Source organism: Falco punctatus (genome assembly GCF_963210335.1).
Source record: "Falco punctatus genome assembly, chromosome: 6".
In the NCBI taxonomy this organism is placed as follows: Eukaryota; Metazoa; Chordata; class Aves; order Falconiformes; family Falconidae; genus Falco; species Falco punctatus.
In genome coordinates, this window is record NC_137585.1 from 14903173 (window position 1) to 14926561 (window position 23389).

Genomic DNA, 23389 nt, shown 5'->3' on the forward strand with positions numbered 1-23389 from the left:
ATTTCTTTATGTCTGAATTCATATTAAAGCCTTTTCAGAAAATAAATCAGCAGTCATACAGAAAAAAAAAATATCTGCCTTTAGAAACACACCGTTAGGGTCCTCTTCATATACACAAAAAAGTTTAAATTCTTACTATCATCTCCAAAATGTTTATTTTTCTACCCTTTAAAAGTGTATCATATATAAAAAGCTACACTAACCTTAACTGGAAAATTATTCTTTCACTTTGAATAATGTTTTGGTCCCAAGAACCAGCAAGAATAATACAAACATAATGCAGCGTAAGAATTTCACAATTTTTTCCTTTTTAAAATATTTAAATCATGTTAAAACAACATGAACAAGGAAAGCACACTTGGCTTTCAGTTTGGGGTTTTTTCCATGTCTGAGCACTGTAACCAGCTAAAGAAACAAAAAGTTGCAAAAGAGAGAGAAAAAAAGAAATAGAAAATGCTAGTCTGTGAGAATGTGAAGCAGGAACTGTGAACCATTTACCATAATCCACTGAAACTTAACAGGCTTTATTAAAAGTTAAAAGTGTATTCAAGTGAAACACAACAGAAAAAAACAGCATATTAACTACAGCCTTTGGTACAGAGAGGCAGAGGCTAACTCCTTCTGTAAAAAAGTGTTTTGTATTATGCGTAAAATTAGACAGGTTTCAAAAAAACAGGGGTAAAGATTTGTAACAAATTACAGAGATCAAGCTATCTGGCCTTGAGATGCACCAAAGAACTACAGAAGCAAAGTAAATATGCACTCATATTTGCACTGCACTTATTCATGAGGTCTAAAAAAGTCCCAACAGCAATCATATCTACTGAAAAGCTAGTTAACCTTAACCTAATAAGATAATTCTTCATACAGTCTTTTTTGTTTGTTTGTTTTGTTTCTGTTGTTTTTTACTTTGTGAATAAGAAGACTGGAGCTCAAGGGATGTTTTGTAATAAACACAAATAAAAAATGAAGATTCATTGTTCCAAACTGAGGGAGAACTCAGCTCCATTTTTTCCCCTGCAAATGATAAAGGAGATTATTGCTCTGCTTCACAAGCTACAGTAGAGGATCATCTGTTACTACTCACACTGTTCTTGCTGTTTAGCCCAGGCTGGGAGACAACACAAGGGGCCTGATCCAGAGCTGGCCAAGGCTTACAGGAAAATTGCCTTCAATGGATTCTAAATCAGGCACTAGAAATAAAAAAGCCAGCCAGCTGCTCCTGAAATTCATGATGTGGGGAAATCAGAGCTAAGGTGAGGGATGGGGAAAGGGAGATGGCGGGGTGGTGTGGCGAGAGACCTGGGAGACTCTTGCTCTGAAGTTCAGCCTGGCATCCTCCAAAACTCAAGCGGATAAAAAAAAATAACATAATGCTGATCTTTCAAAATATAAGGCCCCTAACGCCATGGTCATATTGCTCAGCTCAACTAACATCTTTGGAGATAACATGCAATACAGCAATCTCTATGCTCATTCAATACTTGTCTGTTTGGAGTAATGACTCCCATTTGTGCCACAATATGTGATGATGGTGATATTCCAATAGCCTAGAATTGCACTAGCAACAACGACCAATAATTCATAAAAGCTCCATGTATTAAACTAACCTTCAACCCTAATGGCTTTAATAGGGTACGCATCAGTACAGTGGCTGTAACTCATACTGGATTGCTCCAAGAAGTATTACAAAATGTTGGTGAAGCCTCTGAGTTACTGAAGATGCTCTATTAAATCACCTGTAACTCTACACAGATGCCATTTGAAGTATAATAAAAAATATTTACCTATTTCAGCTAACTTCTCATAGTCAATCTCAGACATGTTTTCCCTTAGGAACAAGTCTATGCAGATCTTGCTAACCGATTTCTTGCAGGATGAAATAGCCCTTGGGTCAACCCTACAAAAACAAACAAAATTAACTGTCATCACAATGTGGCATATTTTACCCACTATAAAGATAGGAAAAGAAAACAAAAAACCACCCCAGAAATCCTACTGCCCAATTATTGTTGAGAAACCAGCTCATCAGCATTTGGCCACCATTATCTTAGTACATAGAGTATTATAAAAGTATTTCAAAACAAAGGTCCAAAAAAAATAAAAGCTATGTATAACAAGATTTTCAACAACTTGACCTGTTTTTATTTCAGAGGGGTTGTTCTTCAAAATACTTACGTATTACACATTTTTAATGACAAACATCGTAACTGTAGATTAATTCACTTCCAGAAACAACTTAAACCTTAATTTTTTCTTCATTACACTTCTCTAATGAAGAGGATATGTATACTCCATAGCCTCACAAAGTCACTTATTCTATGGCAGATGTAAGTTTTATTACAGGAAACGTTCTGTATCCCACATTTCACATGAAAGAGCTTCATGAAAATTTCAAGTGAGCATTAACATATATAAAAAAAGAAAAAACAGCAGTTCCTGTGCGTAATCACTGCTTTATGTCAAACACTCTGCGGAGTGCTTTGTAAACAGAATACTAAGTAAGACCCAAAGTGAGCATCAGGAGTGAAGAACACAATTTAGAAGATCTGTCTCCCCAAGCAGCTGTTCCAAAAAGCAAAATGAGTACTTCCCTTAAATTAAAAATCCAGACTTGAGTGTAGAGAAGAGAAAGAAACTTGAGCTTTTATAACTCTCCTTTTAATTTAATTTAAAACCCCTGTTTTATACCAATTTGGTTTCTTCTAAACACATTCAGTAAAAACAAAACAGGCAAATTCATGGCTTGGTTACTGGGGGAAAAAGAGGGAAAAAAAGTACACGCGAGTATGTTGTTCTCCTCTGCCAAGAGGTTAGAATTTGTGTTGCTCTTTCAAAGCACTGAAACTGGAAAATTATTTTGGACTGAAAAAAGACCAGTTTGCCTGCTTGCTGCTGCCCACCCTGCACATCCCAAAACTTAAGTAGGTTTATTCTAGACCCACGAGTCTGAAAACTAGATACCATCCTTTCTTGTTGGGTTTGTGAGAGACTTTTTTCTTTTTATTTTGGGGGGTGTGTGTGTTTGTTTCTTTTGTGTGGGTTGGGGGTTGGGGTTTTGTTTTTGTTTTTTTTTTGGGGGGGGCAGGGGTAACAAGAGAAAAGATATATAAGTAGTATTCTAGAAAGAAAATGCACATCAACAGAGCAAATAAATGTCTGTTTAATTATAAGCATATGTTTACCTATTTTCCTGAGGAGGGATTAGTCATTGGAGCAAGCACAGGTACTACATGTGTGAACCAGAGCTGGGTTCCAACCAGCTAATGCAAAGTCTATCCTTTGGGTTTCAGTTTATGCAGGCAAAACAGATTTGCATCCTAGTGTATGACTACAACTCTCAGGTACCACAGTAAAACAAGTATCTGCTAACTATTATGATATTTAAAAGAGCTTCTGATGGCTAATGAAGATTTTCTATAAATTTTCAAAACATTTCATAGATCTGATACTAATGTAATAATGATTATCACCAAAGGCAACCATGCGTTTCCATAACATGCTGCACTGCAGATAAAATATGACATGGTTCTACCACTCTGAAGATTTTCAAACAGTTACCAACTATTTTATAACAATCTTATTTGTTTCTTGTTGAAAATAATTATCTCCATTCACAGGAAACTCTCCATTTAAAAGCACATACACAGGGAACAGTCCTATTAAGTTCAAAAGAGAAAGTTATGCAATTTCTCACTAAGCAACAGGTTTTTTAAAAAAATTTAAAGCAATTCTTGGCCAGACATATTTCAGTTCATGTCAATTTGTTAACACATGGTACTCAAAATGATAACTCCGTTGTTTATAAATTATGATGCAACAACAACAACAAAAAGTAGTGACTGATGTTACAACCAGTAATCAATTTTTTTTTTAAATTAATCTGACTGGTATTTAGACATTTCTAAAATTAACAGTTCACAAGTAGTGTGATAAAGCATGGCTTTTTAGCAAATTATTTGTGGCAGGTATTGCAGATTATTTAATAATTGACATAGTTTGCTCATAAATACTTGGTTCATGAGTACCTGCAATGGTCAGGAGTAAGTAGTATGTAAGTATCTACTTCCAATAAACAAAATTTTAAAATGTTTTTGAAGCAAAATGTAGTTGCAAAACAGGGAAAGCCGAACTTTCTATCTTATCTGCCGAATTTCCTCACAACTTTTTTTCCTAAACAAAATGTATACAATTCATAGTAATGTAACGACACAGAAGTTTAAGGGCTGCCGAATTCAACCAACAGCTCACACTTGTATTCACAACTCTCAGCTTCCAACTCCAGCCAGCATTTCAAGCAGGCCTTTCTGCTCTTCACTCAAGCTGGAACTTGACCGCAGTAAACTTTGTGACTTACTTGTTACGTTTCGCAATTTAGTCTTCATAGACTATACCTGCATTCAGCCAAACTTTCAGAACAAAGAAAGCCAATGTTCAAGATACCTGATCTTCGCAGACTTTACTCCAACAAAGTATTTACCAGAGATCTAAGGAAACAGGCCTCCACCTTCCTTATAACATACCAATTTACACCAGGCATTTTCATCCTATTGAATTTTAATTGTAAATCATAAATAAAATCGTAAGTCATAAAAACTAGGCTGTATCTTTGACACTAGAATGCTTTTCAGATGATGTGAGTAATGGAAGTCTCAATGAATTGATGGGACAGGGAGAAAAGCCAACTCCTTAAGCCTTCACTTGAAGAAGAAAAAAAAAAAGACACAATCTTTCCACTGCATAACAAGGAATAAAAAAAAAAAAAATCCTTCACATTATTTGCTAACACTATAGTTAGAAGTAGTGGCTCAAACTAAAGAGGTCAGATTTAAATCTCTCCCAAAACCTGCTGAAAAACAGCTGGCTTTTGAATAGCAAAGTTACTGTACAAGTGAGAGCAACTATGACAGCGTTAAAACATTTGCAGACATTTAACACACAAAGTTACTAGGAAGCTAGAAATAATTTTGATGGAATCAAAGAATAAGGGAAATGGGGAAGGCACCATCTGCCTGGTTTTCAGCTTACTGTTCCCTTGGGGCAGCAATTAGGAAGTTTCCTGTTACAAGACAAATTTACTGTAGCACCATCGGAAATTGATTTCCCGTTGACCACAGCATTCTCTGTTCCTAGGAGATAACATAATCTCCTTAATAGTGTTCCATGCCACGTATCACCCGCTTCTAGTAAACTGTCAGATTTAGTGCCTTCCCCCACCTCACTCCACCAAAAAGGCAGTAAAAAAAAGAGCCCAAAAGAGCCAAACTACAAGTCTTTTATTAATAATAGAAATTTGGAAGTATTTTACAAAATACCACATCTTCTATCTCTCCACAGGCAAGGTTATTACTTACTGACATCCCTAAAAGAGCATTACTTTATCGAAAATGAAGGCAGTCACGCACGCAGAATTGCTTGATAATGAACTCCCATCTATGGATAGTCCAAACAAAGGCAAGAGATTCCTCCCAACATTTGTCAAGGCGCAGACATCTTTGATGACTATTCTTTTTGTTCACTCAGCTGTCAGATACATTCTTCTTCAAATTTAAATACTGCGGTTTCTCTTCATTTTTTTCTTCCTGATATTCCTGCCTTGCATTGATGTTCTTTGTTACTTTTAAAAGGTGTGACACAGCTCACCATGTAACATCAGTCTGCAATTTCCATTTTGATAGGATGAGAATTCTGCATAAACTCAGTATTTGCTAAGGAGCATCATCTACAAAACCATGTAAAGTGGTTTCATAAGATAATTTTTTTATTTATAATACTGCAGGAACTTTGCTATAAAATTTATAAACACTGCAACGCAAGAACTGAGTGCATAATGTATGTGTGAAAAGTGTATTCAAAATAACTTCCTTTTCATCCCATAGGTTGTCAGCACTAAATAGTATTTTTCCTCAGCGTATTTCCTATATAGTGTCTACCAAAACCAGAGTTCGTATTTGTCATTAGCAATTGATTTCAGGTATTTGACATAATTTATGTTTATATTCTTTACTGACCTACCGTTCTTTGCTGGCAACACTTTGGTGAACATCAGCTAGACCATGAATAGCAAGTAGACACCAAGTCTTCCAGGAAGAGCACATAGGACTGTGGTTCTTTGGGCCTCTTTCATTTTAAGGACTGATTTGAGACTAGTTCAACTAATGTCAACAGCCTGCCTTGCTACTCCAAGGGTCTGTTATAACACAGAACAATTTTTGTGACAGAATAAGTAAAATGAAGAGGATTACTGTATTTCCACATATACAACGCATGGATTAGCCTTCTAAAATGAAACTGGTTCAAAAGCAGAGCAGCTGCACACCCATGCAAGTATACAAGCAGCACAGCTGCTGGCAGCTCTCCTTCACTGCTCACCATCTCTTTACAGCCTTTTCCTCCAACAAGCCCCAGATCCCTGCTGCAGCAGCACTAACGCCTAGCCAACAACTGCTCTTGTTCTTCCAGCTCCTACTTCCTATTTTGTGCAAAATGCTACAAAGGTGGCCTACCTAAGGGTATGGAGTACATGCTCATTTTAAAATGCCAGTATTTTTTAATGTTGGCATTGAGATCTGCATCACAGGTGAAACGTGGAAAATATTTTCTTCCTTGCAGCTTCTACAAATTATCATACCACAGAAACTCCCACATTTAACTTGGCAGCATAAAGGGGTTTTGTTCTGGTATTTTTGTTTTTGTTTGGTTGGGTTTTTTTAACCTATTGATGCCATACTAATGCTTCCCACCTACCCTCTTTACTCTCTCACTCTGTTTTCTCTTGCTCCTTATTCTATCAGGCCACTGTTTATACTGCATCTGCTACCTAACTGACAGCAGAGATTTACACGCAGGACCCAGATTCCCCTAAACTGCTGTATGCATTTGGTATTGTATTTCCTCTGGGGGAAAAAAAAAACCCAACCACTTTTCCTGCAACAGCTGGTCCTCAGTGGCTTTCCTCACCTCATGATAGTGGAGAAGGCACTGCTACTACTGCACGCTGAGAGGCTGCAGGTAGGGAGGAGATCCAGTACACCCTGCTTGCTGCCATACCTTCCGCCAACATCAAAGGATGAAGGAAGGGGGAGCCTATAACCTACAGCCATGCCCTCTGTTATCTCTGACAGCAGCTTGCATCTTTAGGACCCTGTGTAGTCTCCAAAAGTCAGTCATATACTCTGCGACAGAGATGTGCTGATGTGTGATGTAAACACCCAACTGTACCTAACATGCTGACCAGAGCAGAAATAGGAAGTAGGTAAGCAAAAAAAAACCCCAAACAACCAAACAAAAAAACAAACAACCCAAACCCAAAAGAGATGGATGGATGAAATCGTTCTTAAAATAAAGGGGGTCTCCTGTTTGCTGCAATGAGTTCTTCCACACTGAGAGCCAGTACAGATTCACTCTACAGCCTGGACTCCCACACTGGGCAAGGATGCCAGCTGCATAACGAGGCTTTGCACGCAGCAAACAAAGCTGCAGGGCTGCATCCCTGGTTTTGCACAGAACTGAAATACTCTTCAAAATGAAAATACTGTGAAGCCTGGAAAATTAAATATTCTACAGTTATTTTCCATATATCAATATTGATGAGAAGTGTTGTTGAACCCTGAAATTCAGGATAATTTAAACAGCTTTCATTTTATTAAATTTTCCATTTGGGCTTTAATTCCAAATTAATTTTACTACTGCTATAAGTTCCATTGATTATGATGCAGTAAGGATAAATATACACGTTTTCCCAGAACTAGCCACATTTCTCTGCAATGTCAAAACATTAAGCAAACTTTCCATAAAAAAAAAATCATTTTCAAAGGAAAAAGTAATTCACCACACAGGGGAAAAAAAAAATGTGTTTGGAGGCTGATGATACACAGGTTGGTAAATACATACTCACAGTTAGAAAATCATTATTAGAAAATCATATATTCAATGCAAGTTTACAAAAGGTTATCCAACTATGTATGGACATTTCAATCAACTTTAAAAGCATAATCACTACTCTTAATTTCATCAATATAAATTTATTTCCGTATCACTCAACAGACAAAAACATCATGCTAAAATTTTAAGCAAAATATTAGAAATATTCCTGCAACTATCAGCATTTACCTTGTGCATAAACTTTAACATCGTTTGCATTCTTACACATGAAGCTGACACCTCTGATCTTTCAGAGTAACAAAAATAGTTAAAGAATTTGTAATGGTTAAAGCCATCCCATCTCCATACAAAATAACACTGTGGTGTAGTATCACTACCCTGTCCCAGAAATAATGTAAGAACTTATCTGGTTTTAAGGCTAAGATGAAAAATATTATGCTAAAATCAAAAAGTAAAAATAAAAATGAAATGCATATGGCCTTAAGAAGAATCCAAACAAAGACTTGATCCTTTCTGTATCACATTAGTTTGGGGGATTTTGAGCTTCTTTTCATATAATGATCAGAGAAGGAGCACATACAAAGGTTAATTCCTGCGATGGATCAAGACACAGCCTTGGAAATCAAAAAGAAAGGAAGACGGCCTCCCTGTCACGAGCCTGTGTGCTCCATCATAGCAAGTTACACACAGCTCAAACAGCACTGACTTCTCTGAAAGCAATTTACTGCTTGGCTCATTCATTCAGCACTTGGAAAATAGGAGAACAGCATTTACCTGGTAATGGTATGTATCGTTCTAAACTCGGAAAGAAGCCCAAGTTCACACAGCTGCATTTTTTTCAGTATTTAGTCCTGAATAGATACTGAATCATTATTCTTCAATTACTCACCACCTCCCCACTCCACCCCAAACACCTGAATGGCTTTGTTTCTTTGAAGTTTTGAAGCCACATTTCCATGCTCCTCCAATGCCTGGGCCACTCAAAGCACATCTGCATTGTAAATCTGAGCCACAAAAAAATAATTCTCCATGGCAGAGCCACCCAGCACCGTGCAGAAATCCCGGCTGGTGTCTCAACTGGGCAGAGCAATTATGGTGGACAGCACACTATGGGTATTTGGCACTTCTGTGGCCCTCACCCCCACAGTGCATGACTTCCCTGCAGGGCCTGCACCTCAAACCGACTTCCTTACTCCTAAGGCTTCACAGCTCTTCGGTTTAGGGACTCTAGTTTTGATGCCAGCTTTTGCTGGCAACTCGTCCCTGGCTTTGTGCTTACACTCCGTTAACACTTGCAGTTCAAGATGGGATGGGATAATCCTGTCTTCTGTTCAGCTAAATGCCAACTCTCTGGTAAACCTGATCCTCGCTAGCAATGTGAAGAAGGAGGGGGAGTTGGTGACCTGCTGCTTGCTGTCCCCTCCATGACTGTGTTTTTGTGCATATTCAAGTGGCTATTTATTCCTCCTCTGATTTGACTCCTCTCACTTTGTTTTCCTGTCTTCCCATCCACCAATTTCTTCCTTTCCCCTTTCTGTCTGGCCATCCCCTTTGTTCATCTCTCTGTTTTCCTGTCCACCATGACTCTCTTGTTTTCTACCTTCTCCCTAGTTCCTTCACCTTACCTTACTTCCTCTGTACATAATTTTTCACCTGCAACCACCACCAAATCTGCTGGTTAACAAAACCCTCTGCTTTGCTGATATCCAAGTTCTCCAGCCTGACGTTCTCTCTCTTCTCATCTCTCCCACTCATGGCACAATCAGATTTCAAGCTCTCAGGCTACACATAAATAAATGAATCTCCAAGGTTGCAGAGCCTCCAGAAACAAAGAGAACGAAAAGTCCCTAACTGCAGACAAGGTGTTTCTTACTACTACTCTGATAATTAGAACAGAATACTGTCTGAAATTTGCATGTACTTCTTTTATTTGTACAACTACCTGAATTATTAAGGCTTAAAAATTCATCCCACTATACTTTTGCTGCTTAAACTGTTAATGCTGAAGCCTGACTGAATGAGTAAATGTGTTTTTATTCCCTTATTATTTACTATTACACTAGCAACTAGAACTGTAATTTTCTAAGCAATGGTTTTCATCTGTGATACAGCATTTGGTGAATCTCGATGGCGAAATAACCTGGTATGCCAGCAATTTCCATCACTGAGCTACCAGTGCAAATTCCATACAAATACAAAGCAAATTCTACATTTACCACATGGATGTATAGCAGCAAAGATAGGAGAAACCAGTAACTTCACAGAAAGGGTATGCATTTTTAACAAAGATGATAAATGTAATTTTGAAGCATCCTCTTAACCACCATTGGCTTGAACCTTGTTTAGAACAAAAATTTATTAATACCAAAGGGAGATGAGGAGGTGTCTACATGCTATACTGTACTTGCTCTGAAATATTTGTACTATACTGTACAAATCAGACTTCAGTTTCTGATGCCATCAACTGGGTAACTTTTAACAAGCATTGCATTAATTTAAAGCAAACATCTACTGTATATAAAACTGATAAAGCAACATTTGCTACACTCTGCAAGAAAATGAATTCTCAGCAGGGAGAATGGTAAACACTGTGTAGCACACTCCTGAAATGCTAAGTTTAGCTTTTGTTGGACAGAACTATTTTTGCTCTCAGAGCACACCTTGGGGGAGAACAATGCATTCATTAGGGATTTTTTTAAATTATTTTTTATTTTTGGTTACACATAGACATGCTTGTATATAAGAAACCTTGGAACATAATTACCTAAGTAGTACAGTAATAGATACTGGAGTGGGAAGAAGATAGGAAAGTACAGGGTTACTGCTTAGTGCAGCACAATCATACCCTTCCTGCAACAGGGGCTGTGTTACGGTTTGGGACGTCCTTTACAGGCTTGTCCTGGGCCATGAACCACCCCCATGGGATGTATAAACACAACTCTGTCTACTCCTGTCTTTCCTCTGAGAGCTGACTCTGGACTGCAGGCTGCCATGCAGACCTCACTCACCTAATAAAGCATTTTCCCATGTATACATATATACTACGTCCAATCTCAAAAGTATATTTCAACTTGCCTGCCTCTATAATACTTGTGATCACCTCTGTTGCAGGACTGGAGCAGGTAGGTAAACAGAGCATTTTGTACTTTGAACCTACAAGTTCTACTAGACTGCCCATCACTAGAGTTCCTCATCTGGGAAACCAGTAATGCATTGTCATTTCACTGACCATGAAATATGTAAGCATGGTCTCTTCCCACCACCATGACATACCTTCTCTGCTGGAAAGAGTCAAAAATCTATTTATGGGAAGAATTAGGCGTGTCAGCGCAAACTAAAAACTGTTTCCCTACTGCATGTAAGTATCTGCAGGTATCAGCCATTCACGGTTCTGAAAGCACTAAAGTAAAAAGATCATTTCTACTCATTACTAGCGAAGAGGTTTTGGAAATACTTTTTTGTTGTTTGAAGCACTGCAGCTATTTTCTTATCACAACCACTCATTCATCTGGCACACTGCAAGCACACGGGGAAAAAAAGAAAAAAAGAGAAGTGCCTAATGTATAACCAATTAACAGAAAGCCATGTATGCTTTGGTGTATCATTAGGACAAAATTATCTGAACATGGATAAGTGGCTGCAATATGACACACTACACCACCATTTTTTGATTCAACGTAAATATTTATTGACTAACAATGATTACTATAATGTAATCATAATAAACATTAATGATCAGTCATCTATGGAACTTGCTCTCTAAATTAATATACTGTAATACACACTAATGTGGCAGAATTATGTTGGGCTGAACTCATGTTTAACCAGCACTTCCATCTCAAGGGATTACACACTTTCAATTGTAGACAAGTGTATTTTTAAGACTGTTTTTTAATTAAATTAATCTGACAAGTTACTGGACAAAGGGTTGGTGTATTATGATAAAAAAGGGGTTTTCTAATTGCATAATTATTCACTGGGGACTCCTCTGGCTGGAATACATTAGGGCTTTTAAAATAAATTAATATTCTGCTTATATTTATGCAACACAAGCCAATGTTTCCAGTTCTTGTCAAAATGTAGCAATACCCAGGCTTACAATCACCCCTCCCACCTCCAGGCTGCACCAAAATGAAATACTACTGTAACGCACAGGAGGCGAGTTCCAAAAGCCATTTTATATGTTAAACATATAGTTCATGTTTAGTTATAAATCTCAATTCAAAATCAAGTTAAATAATGATAACAGCACCTATCATTCCACTGTTTCTCCATTAGTACTGGATTGTTTCTTAATCAGTGCACTGAAGACCCAGTTAGTTGTTGGTTTGCCTAAAACAATTACTTCTCTATTAATTCACAAGCATTAAGATTAAACATTTTCTACCTGGCCAATTTTTAAGTTACCGCAGGTTACTGTGCAAGGCAGGAAATTTATTACCATAAAGCCAGATAGTGTTTTACTACAAAGTTCAATGCACGATGTCCATGAAGCTGCAGTTTATTGTTTCAGATGAGAACTCGGTCATTGATCTGTTTGTGCCAAGGGGCTTAGGAGGGCCCAAAATAGTTCACGTTTGGTACCAGCAATATAATCAAGCAGCAACAACAGCCATTTCAAATGCAACCCTGAACCCAAGCTCCTTCCAGATTCATTCCACCTCAAACCTCCCCTCTATTCACATCAGTACATCCCATCAGAATCTCAATTTCTAAAAATCACATCCCACTCTAGATTTCTATAGATGCTCTGAAATTACAACAGAACAAAAATTTTAAAATAAATTTACATTTCAAGAGCTTCAACTGTTTTCTTGATGTTAGAATTGTAAAGATTGTGTTAAAATGTTTCTTGCTCATCTTGTCACCAAATTAAACTCATTAGCAACTCATATACACTTTATTTTGCTGGCTTCTGTGAGCAAAATTTTGTGACAGGTAATGTTTGTGGAAGAGAAAAAGAATTCTTGTATGTGCAAAACTTCAGAATAAAATAATAAATTTGTCAGCTGAGACTACGGAGTAATAGGAACTAGAGAAAAAAAAAAAGAAATAGAAGAGCAAAAGGGAGGAAAAGGCAGATCTTTCCATAGTAAACTGTGAAAGCTGAGGAAGGAGAGCAACGCGACCCAACCCTTAAGTTAAAGTTTGAAGTATGGCTAAAAGGCTTTCTGTCCTGTTGGCTACGGCATGCCTTTTGGAGGCATAATTCTCTTACATGGTACATCATACAGAAGACTAACTCCAAAAAGATTAGCTAAAATCTGCATGAGAAGTATCTCGTGTCATGCATGGTTCAATGAACATATTAAGCGTGACTTTCAAGTTCCCTGTACTGGATGAGAAAAACTGAGGTCACCTGAAAGAAATGACACAGCATAAAGAAACTCTATGAATGTTCAAACAATTTTGGCAGGTTAACTTTTTAACAGAAAGATTTATGTGGCATTGAGTATCTCCTGTCCTTCTGAAGCTGACATAAACAAGGATTTATGCTTTTTTGCTGCCTTGATGTACTTTGACTAAATTGACAAAAATGGGATTATGCATCACTGCATGATCTGGATCAAATTTTTATTGCTGGCTGATCTGATTGCATGTACATTTGGTAATAATGATGGTGGAACCACTGCCCCATTATAAAGGTTTCTACCCTGAAGACAATGGTAGAAATTATCCAATGGTACTTGTCTCATGCACATTAGAGAACAGTTCTCAAGTAAAAGATTGGAGAAAAATAAATTAAGTGATCGCAGTAGCGTGCTGCCTGAAATGATGACTTATTAACTGGATTTTGCTATCAGATCTTTTCCATGCCTTAACAAAACTTCAAAAGAAATCTTGCTAGTTCCTTACTATCATGTAATATTACTTGCTGTCACTGCACCTGGTTTATTACCTTCCTCTCTCTAACTGCACCCCAAAACAAGCACATATTATCATCCTAAGAAAGAATCAAAATTTCTAACATCTGGAAAATAATAAATCCTATTTCCCACATAAGAAATCTAATACCGGTAACATATTGCAGGAATGACGCGTATTAGCCCATTAATCTCCATGAAACACAAGTAGAAGGCTCTTCAGAGGTATGTAACAACACTGGTATCCAGATCTTTTTGAACTTTCAAACATACATATGCTAATCACTACACAAATCTAAAGATATGAGTGCATCAATTGTGTACACACTTACTTAAACCTATGCTAACATCTAACAAGACCACATTATTTATTCATTAGTTTTCTCTGTCAGCACATCACAAAAATGGAAAACATACAGAAATTTTATATTACTTACATGTTGAAGTAGTCTTTAGTGTTTGCTAGTTATAGGCAAAAGTACTACTACAACAGAAGTGACAGGAAGGTCTGAATTTAAGCAAGCAAAGAGGCAAACAATGGTTTTTATTAAATCAAAGAATGCAGCAGGGTTAAAAAACAACTGGTAGGTTTTCAGGCACTCAAGACCTTCAGATGACCTGAAAAATAAGCATGCGCACCCAGCGACTTATCATATTATGCACCTTCCAACAATATACTCTTTGATATGTTTAATAAATATTTAATAAGCAGTATAGAAACATAAGAGTGCAGAGTTTGAGAAAAAAGCCAAAGGACAAGGATACTGCAAGCTGTGGAAAATGGCAAAGCCATATAGCAGAGGAAAAGGATATAGAAATTAGTCATTAATGCAATGATCAGAAGTAAATAAGGTTGTCAAGTGAGGCTCTTCTCCTCTAACCGCCACAATTAGAAATTTAACCTTTCAAATAAATCCCTAGATTTTCTGAATATTTATACCCCTTCCAAGGATGTGGACACACAATTTACCTCACCAGAAATGCTATGTAACTCACCTGCTTTACCCAACATGGTTGGCAAGAGAAACATTATTTCTTCAGACTGATACATGCTGTCTTTGTCCTAACTGTTGGCCATAATCAATAAACACCATATGAAACAGCCAGAATGAGTATTACTAAGCCAGCTTTATTTATTTATTATTTTACTTTTTTAGAAGCAGCTTAGATGCCAAGTCTTGGAAAGAACTCAAGGCCAGATGAAGAAGCCTTCCATTCTCTCAGAGGTTCAATTCAAATTATACAGCACCCATACATAAAAAACCCCAACAACAAACCACCAAAAAAGAAATCCAAACAAAAACCAACCTTGCACATTGCTTACCAGATTAGTTTTCAGGAACAGTGACACACTCAAGCATAAAACTTTAGGAATCTCATCAATGCAGCAGCACTTGACAGCATATTCTGCTTCCTTCCAAAAATGAAATTTTATCCTTTTCTTCACTTTTATTCATATATTAAGAACACACACACCTGTAAGTCACTTGTCATGCCTCAGTGTAAAATGGATACACAGCCCTATTAGGCCAAGATTGAGGAAAGCATTTGGGACAGTCAGAAAGCACCAGCCACAGGTATGCTCAACAGAAGTCCAGCTAAAATGAATTATGTGTTCAAGGTTTTCACGAATCAATGCCTCAAAGAAACGTTAGATGCTTGATTAATCAGGAAGCAGTTCTGTCACTCTTCACCTAATCAGATCGTGCCACTCTTACCTCGTGTTGAGATATATTTTGCTTCAAATTACTTTCACAGGTAGCAGGATTACAATGAAATCTGGTTCCACTCCCCCCAGCCATAGCTGCTAGAACCCCATCCTGTGCCCACCTGGTAGATACTCAGTGAAAATAAATGGCAGTCCTTGAGGAGCGTACTGTTCTGTGTCAGTAACGGTACAATAGCAGAGCTCTTTATGAGCTTCAGCTGGCAAGCGTCATTTGGGAGTAAAGTACTACTGCTTTTTCATCCAGTCTCTGGTACATGACTTCTAATGATTCCCCTCTTTCTTTTTTCATAGATTTAGTCAGGCTTCTCTAGGCTTTCATGAGGCTTCTTAAACATTAGTGTAAATTTTTCTCACCATCTGACTTTAAAATCCTCAGTAAGTTATCCCAAGGGCAGATAAGAATCATTTGGCTCTAGAGCCAATTTGTTCATACTTCCTCTGTGCTGGGAAAAAAAGAAGAGAAAGGAAATAATAAAGAAACTGAAAGGTGAATTTATAATAATCCCATTTATAATAATTGGGCTCTGCCACATTTATGGCAGGAACAAGAAGCTATTTTAACCATTCAAAGGCATCTCATAATTAAAATGACATTTCTGCGCATAAACATTTCCCTACTGTTGGTACAATTCAGAGCAAAGATAACTACAAGAAATTAAGGATAAGATTTTTCCCCAGTTTATTGTTTCTCTCTTTTAGTTGGTACTTGTAATGATTCCTAGTTGGTACCATTCTATATTTGGATATCTTCACAGACTTTTCAGTAAACCACCAGCTTATCTGCACGGGTCTTTTGCAGAAGGGAGAGAAGCCTTTTTTAAGCAATAGAAAAGTACGGGATGAGAAAGTTATTAGGTTGTCAGAGGGAATAAGAAATGCAACGTGTAAAGCTAATTACAGTTACCTAAAAACTACTAGCTTTCAGGTTCATATCAGTCATTGTTCTTTCTGTTTTGCTTGCAGCAAATCATTACATATTTATACATGGGACGTCACCAGGTTACAGTAAACAATCAGTGAGGCCACCACATCAGAACTAAATTTAAGACTCATAAAAGTGACCTATAATATCACTTGCATTTGTATAACACCAATACCCAATACTAGAAGCTCTACTTGCAAAGACTGCTGTTGAATCAAGCACAATTTCTCTTTTTTTCTTTTCATTTTTCCTGCAGTATTTTCCCTTGCAAGTCTTAATAACATAACTTTTATCCTGACTTGTAGGCTTCTGACTGCAAAGATAAGGTTACAACTGTGAGTTTGTCAAGTCTGCTTAATCCTTCTGTCAAACAAAACCGTACATATAGTAAGTCCAGATGTAGAGACAAACAAAGCTGCAAACGTAAACCACAACTTACTCTGCTACCTGAAGACTGTCACAAAAGAATTTTCCTACCATTAGGCAAGATCTGAAAACTGTTGCCAAATAAACAAGAAACAGCAGACATACTAGAGCAGACATACAATACTAAGCCTTCAGGCACTGGTTATTTCTGGCTTCAGAGTTTAACATGAAAACTTGCCTACAGGTTTAATGGCATTCATGCATACAGAGAACGAGATTCTGTGCCCAAGGAAATCACCACTGTAACTCACATTGAACTTGTAACTCACACTGTCCTTGACTGCATTAGGATAGGATTTCACTCCTGTGTTGTCTGGTATTCTCCTCCCAAGGACAGGTTCATCGCTTATACTTAAAACTTTCTTCTGAGGAATTCAAGAATTTTCCGCTTTCCGCAGCAAGTCACCCCCACAGCATCTGGCTTCAGCAGGGGACTCACTAGCACCCCACTGTGAACACAATCTCAGCTAACATTCAACAAGTAGGTTGAAGCTGCCACTTCTCAACTTGTAAACCACAGTATGCAAACCCCATAAACCTAAACCAACAGAGTATTTTTCAGAAAAAGTGACTTTTTCATTCCTGCTTCATCCAACAGGTGACAATAAGCACTATATCCATGCAAAAGAGCGCAGTTATATCAAACCGAGATTTAAAGCTAAAGCTATCATGGTTTCCACGCTACCACATATTGAAGCTAGATATAAACGAGCTGCCAGGAGAGTCAGTATTCTCTGAAGCAAGCGAGACCAGCCCTGAGTGCATAGGTTTTGTTCAAAGCCAGCTTTGTAGGGAACACACCAAATTTCTGAATTACGAACTCAAACCCAAGCTTCAAGCAAGTGGCTTCTCAAGCTTGGAGCAGCTTCCAGATGTGGAAGCTCCCATGACACTGCAGACTCCCATTAGTAACATTTAGCAGAAGAAAGAATGAGATTTAGAGGGGAAAAATGCCCATAAAACTCTTTTTCTTTTTTCATTGTTTCAATTCATTTATATATTTAGTATGTATAAAAACATGACAGGTTACTTCTATAGCAAACAAAATTTTTGTGCTTTTTCTGCCTTACGTGGTAAATTAAAATAGTGATAATAGTAAAGCTGGATGTGGAAAGTCTGTGAAGAGAAACACCTTAGTCTTTCCTGTTTCTTGTATGGCAAGTTATGTATTCTTCTGTAACAATTCAATGTCTTCTGAAAATAAGAATGGGCTCACTAGCTTTATGTTCTGGATCTTCTCTAGTTCTTAGTTATGTGATAAGAGATACCATGAAGTATTTCAAGATATAGCTTCCAATACACTGGTTTTTCAGTGTGCACATTATCATGCATTTATAGAACTTATATTCAGTAGTTTAACAAATGACTGAAATAGCTTTTCCTTAATGTTCACACAGAGGTGGCTCTATAGCTTTTTCGCTGGTAGGCAACTCAGTGGAAAATTTTTAGTAGACTTGTGTGTGTGTGTGTGCGCGTAAAGCAACAGAAGTTTGAGAGCACATCAGACAAAACAGAATTAGCGTAGGTTATAAGACATCAGGAGAATATTAAAAAGTGGATGTTTACAGAGATTCTTCATTGGAGACTGGGGGAAGAAGACCTATTTCCTTGTAAAACCTTGTAGCTTTCTCCCGTGCATCCCTTTACACACCTAGCCCAAGTCTGCCATTGTATTGGGTCTGGCTGAGCCCCGCAGCAGCCCTCAGAGTGCTGTGCTTGTATTGGTAGCTAGAAAGGGGGTGATGACACACCAGGGGTTTGAATACTGCTGAGCAGTGCTCACACAGCAGCAAGGCTGTGTCTTCCTCCTACCTCCTGCCTGTCAGGAGGCTGGGGGTGGGCAAGATCTTGGGAGGGGACACAGCCAGGACAGTTGACCCAAAGTGACCAGTGGGATATTCCATACCGTATGAGGTCTGCTCAGATATAAAAGTTAAGAGAAAGGAGGAAGGGGGGGGGGGGGCATTTATTATTAAGAGCATTTGTTTTCCAGTGCAACCGCTACATGAAGTAAAGCCCTGCTTCCTGGGAAGTGGCCAAACGTCACCTGCTGATGGGAAGTAGAAAATAGTATCTTTTGTTTTCCTTTGCTTCCATATGCACGACTTTTGCTATTGCTTCATTAAACTTTCTTTATCTTAACTCACAAGTGGTTTTTTCCTTCTTATTTCTCCTCCCTGTTCTGCTGAGAAGGGAAGTAATACAGCAGGTTGGTGGGTACCTGACATCCAGCCAAAGTCAACCCACCATACCCATGCTCATCAGTGTGAGCACAGGATGGCCAGCAAAATCCCCACTGAGGGCTACCATGAGGGCACACAAATGCCCGAAAACTCTGTAAGGAGTTTAAGGTTTAGTTTAATTTTGTTTTAACGTGTCTACCTGCAGAAACTTGGTATATGTTGTAACTTGTTACATGTTACCTTCACTGTGCTATGCAGTCAACATACGTCACAACATCAGAAAATGTCACTGTATGTCACAGAACAAGATTCCTGGTGAATGCTATTCTTGAAGCTCTGATGTTCAGCTTTATCACCACCATCCTGCAGCATCATGCAAAAGACAGCATATTCCCTGATGGTTGTGGGATCCATATAAAAGAGGAAGCCCAAAGTCTTCAGCAGGCTTAATTTCAAAGTCAGAAAAACCTAGTGAAATACAAGCACTGCACAGCACACAAAGTCAGCTATAGTCTTTTCTAAGAATTTACAGTTAAAAGAAATATTCCAAGAATATATTAATGTAAAAAAAGCATAAAAGATATCTTCAGAATGCATAAATCCAAGAAAAGCCCTTAAGGCATACACTGCTGAAGGGCAATGAGTTACACTGCTGGGAATTTTCTTTACTATGGACAGGATTGGTATCACAGCCTAGTTGGTACCACCTGAAACTTCCAAGTCTGAGACCCTATTTTCAGTTCTTCACAACTTTATCTGTGGGCTGAAATATTCCACCCTCAAAAGCAGCACGTAAGATCAGAGTTCAGGAGGGGTTACTGAAAAGGCTAAGTGAAAGAAATGGGATTTGAACAAGATAAGAGAGAAGAGATGAGATAAGAGAGAACTTGAATGAGTCCCAACTGGGGATAATAAGCAGAGAAATCTTTGCCCACTGATGTAGCTTGTAATGAAACTCAAGATTGTTCTCTCACCTTTTTTATTTTTTTTTCTCCTATCAGCACATCAGCTGTTACATCCTCTTACATTGGCTGGCCTCAGAAATAGCAGCCTACAATTGGTATCAGTTATTCCATCACATCAAGCCACAGAAGTCCGTACAGCCAATCCTGAGATTCAGCCTTGATGATTACCTACAGTGGTGTCAATATGATATCCTATGACAGAATTACCATGTTTTTGAAAAATAAAAGTTTATTTATGGATCAAAAGCCACAGAGTATGTTACAAGAATATCAATGCACTTCCTTAGCTTTGCACGCAAACCTTTAGGAATGCCAGAGATGAGTTTGCCTCAGCAATGGGATTTCTAGGTCCCTGTGCATGTGCACAAAGAGAAACTTTTCATTACAGGCTCAGAACAGAATTATGGTTTTTTCCACATAATTCCGATTTCAGCTTCTGTACAGGACAGCATGCTCTGAAGAAGAATCATTCATTTCTACTGAGAAGCTGTCTTTCCTTCTTGTTAAGTAACGTAGTAGACGTAGTCATAGCAGCAAGGCCTGCATCCAGGGAAGAGAAGAAGGGACCTAGCATGGATGATCTGGAATCCACTTTTGCTTCAGTTGCAACAATTTCCAATGAGATACTTTGAAGTTTTTGAACAAAATTCTTCTCTTAGATGATTTGAAGGCTACCTATGACTTTGCCAGGAGACAACATGTAAACAATATGAACAGAGCAGTTCCCTCAGGTCAGGAGAGCCAATCCTACCTTGCTGCCCTTGACTAACAGACCTGCCATGCTCCCTAAACTTTTGGAATGCCTTAAAAGCTTGAAAAAAACAACTTAAAGGAATACCTATATATATTTGGCATTCCCCAAAACCATATATGCTTTGCTCTGCAAAGAATTAAGAACGCAGAGACTAGCCTGACATAAAGAATTGGCTTAAGAATAAAAGAAAACCGAGTACAGCCACCAGTCTATGGGAAAACTGAAGTAACAGCTGGAATTCAGTGCTGAGTGCCTGTCATTGGACACACAGTCCTCAGTTCTCAGAGGTACCTTCAGTACTGGGTATAGTAAATGGCAGTACTCACAGGATTCAAAATTTCTTACAAATGCACATCTTGGCCCATTGCATCCCATATTTGCATGATTAGAGGATTGTTATTTCTTACATGTTCGTCAGCTCATGCTACTTATTCCCCATCTGCAGTCACTGTCTGCATATGCTGTGAAAATTATTGTCATCATAGATCAAAGATTATGCCTCCAAAAGACAGAGCAAGCAGGATGAAAAAAACTCTCAAAGAATATGGATTGCATCAATATCATATAAAGTGAATTCAGTAATAAAGAATGAAAGATTCAGTAAGTATGAACAAAGTAAGACTTTCAGTACAAGCAGAGAAGAAATAATTTCTTCTTTAGTTTTTGTTCCTTCAAATATTCTTGTTTTTTAAACCAGATAATAAAAGTCAATGATTATATTTAGTTGTCTTTTAAAGATGCCTGATGTTTTATAACAAAAAAAGCTTATTTTAGTTAGGGTCAGGGAAAATTTGATGGTTCAACTAAGCCCCTCTTTAGAATACTGGTAATACTAACTGCCAGTCTCTCATTTGATGCAAAGAAAGCTTTTTTGGTAATTGTCTCCTTGAAAAAGCACCAACAGAGTTGTCAGTTTTTAAGCTGTCAGGCTCAAACAGTGTCTATATACAAAAGAATCTGTGCCTTATTATAGTAATATCCAGCCGTGTTGCTAAAATAAAGGTCTCTTGGCAATACAATTACTCTGCACTTTCATTCCTTTTCAGTCTTAGACATTGCTGATTCAAACCCTCCCATCATCAGTACTTTTACCCACATACTCTAAATGTTTGTTTTGCTGTCTATTTGGGGTAGTGGGTGGTTGTTGGGGTTTTTTTGATGGGGGTGTTGTTTATTACAACCAGTAAGATTTTACATTTTCCAAATTTCCAATTTTTTTTCCTGTACTTATTTTGTCATTAGCATTTTGACACTGTCCCCCAGCCTAATTTTTCATCAAAAATTATGTGTGAGGGTTTTAATAACATAAATCCTAACCAGACCTCTTCATTCCTAGATATGAAATAACTGCTGCTTTTCTGCAGCTCAGCTGAGTTGATGAAGCCCAGGACATGCAAGAAAGGTGTCAGATACAAATGTAATCCCTTTTTCCTTCAAAAGCAAAGGGGTTCAAACCAGTGTGACTCCAAACCTTGTGTAACTCACAAGCAGGTCACACGTGGTTCCCACAGTCAGTATGTATCATTTGCCTGGGTTATGTTGGCGTGGAGGCTGGCAAGAAAGCTGAAACCCCAGCTGGGAGTTGGTGGATGGGGTAAGCAGCAAGAACTACTCAAACTGATGTTGGGGAGTGACTCCCTGGTAGCCTTGGCTGCTCCACCCACGCTTGAGCAGCAGCCTGCCTGGATTTCCTAATTTCCACATCCCAGAGATGCACCCTACACCCTAGCCACAGCGAGATCTTGGACTGTGGTTTACATCATCTGCAGGGTGACAATCCTTAGCCTAGAGTTATAATGTTGTGTTAAGTCTCATTAAAATAAATAATAAAAAAAAAACACCAAAAAAATTTGTCATTTTAATTTAAAAAAAGATTATAAATAAAATGGGAGTTATATTTCCAATAACACAATGCTCACTGAACAATGACAATTCTGTTGTACCTGAATTTCAAAATGAAACGAATCCAGTCAGCACAGCATAAACATGGCTATACGACACACAAACCCTTTACACTAAGGAGTGTTTTGACACTGAACAATTTATCTGAAAAAATCTGTTAAATTTAAAACTGATAAAAAACAATATCCGCATAAGTATGTAGAATACTCTGCTCAGTCACACAATGACTTCACAGCTCTCTCCATCTTCTTAAAAAAAAAAAGCTTTAGAGTTCATAGGGGAGTACAAAAAATACTGTTTACGCATTTCCTCAGCAGTACTATTATTAAACATTTATTCAATCCAGAACAACTTTAAAAAACACAGTTTACATCTCCCAGTGTTAGAGCAGGAATTCAAAAGGTAAATAAACAATGAGGAAAACCACACAGGGAGCTCAGTTTCATTTTATTTAAAGTTAGTTCCACCTAGCATTACTGCTTATCTTTGTCTGAAGATACTGGAATAAGAAACTTGTGTAAAAGCCAACTTGAAAAAAAAATTTCTTTGGTTACAGAAACATCACTAGCTGACTCAGATCTATTCAGAGACCTTTCAGCAAACTGCCAGATTTGAGGCATGGTCTTTTAGGCAGCATACCAACGGTCTAAAACACATCAAGGGGGGGGGGGGGGGGGGGGGGAATAAAAATCACACTTAGATGCCCCAAAAGCAGGGGTCAGCCCTCCTCGGAAAAGGCTTTAGTGTCAGGAGAAAGGCT

General features: G+C 38.0%; 1 protein-coding gene across 3 annotated transcripts in view; it reads right to left on the minus strand.

Annotated features, from left to right (window-relative positions):
- Positions 1-23389, minus strand: part of LOC308065162 (rho GTPase-activating protein 8-like) — a 128543-nt gene that overhangs the window by 64364 nt on the left and 40790 nt on the right. For 2 of the 3 annotated variants that reach the window (XM_080390805.1, XM_080390806.1), the window contains one exon: positions 1788-1900. In XM_080390805.1, the coding sequence (XP_080246931.1) occupies positions 1788-1824 (37 nt within the window). In that variant the 5' untranslated portion in view covers positions 1825-1900. Of the gene's footprint in view, positions 1-1787; positions 23369-23389 lie in introns of those variants that run through there. The other variant, XM_080390804.1, reaches the window with a different exon arrangement.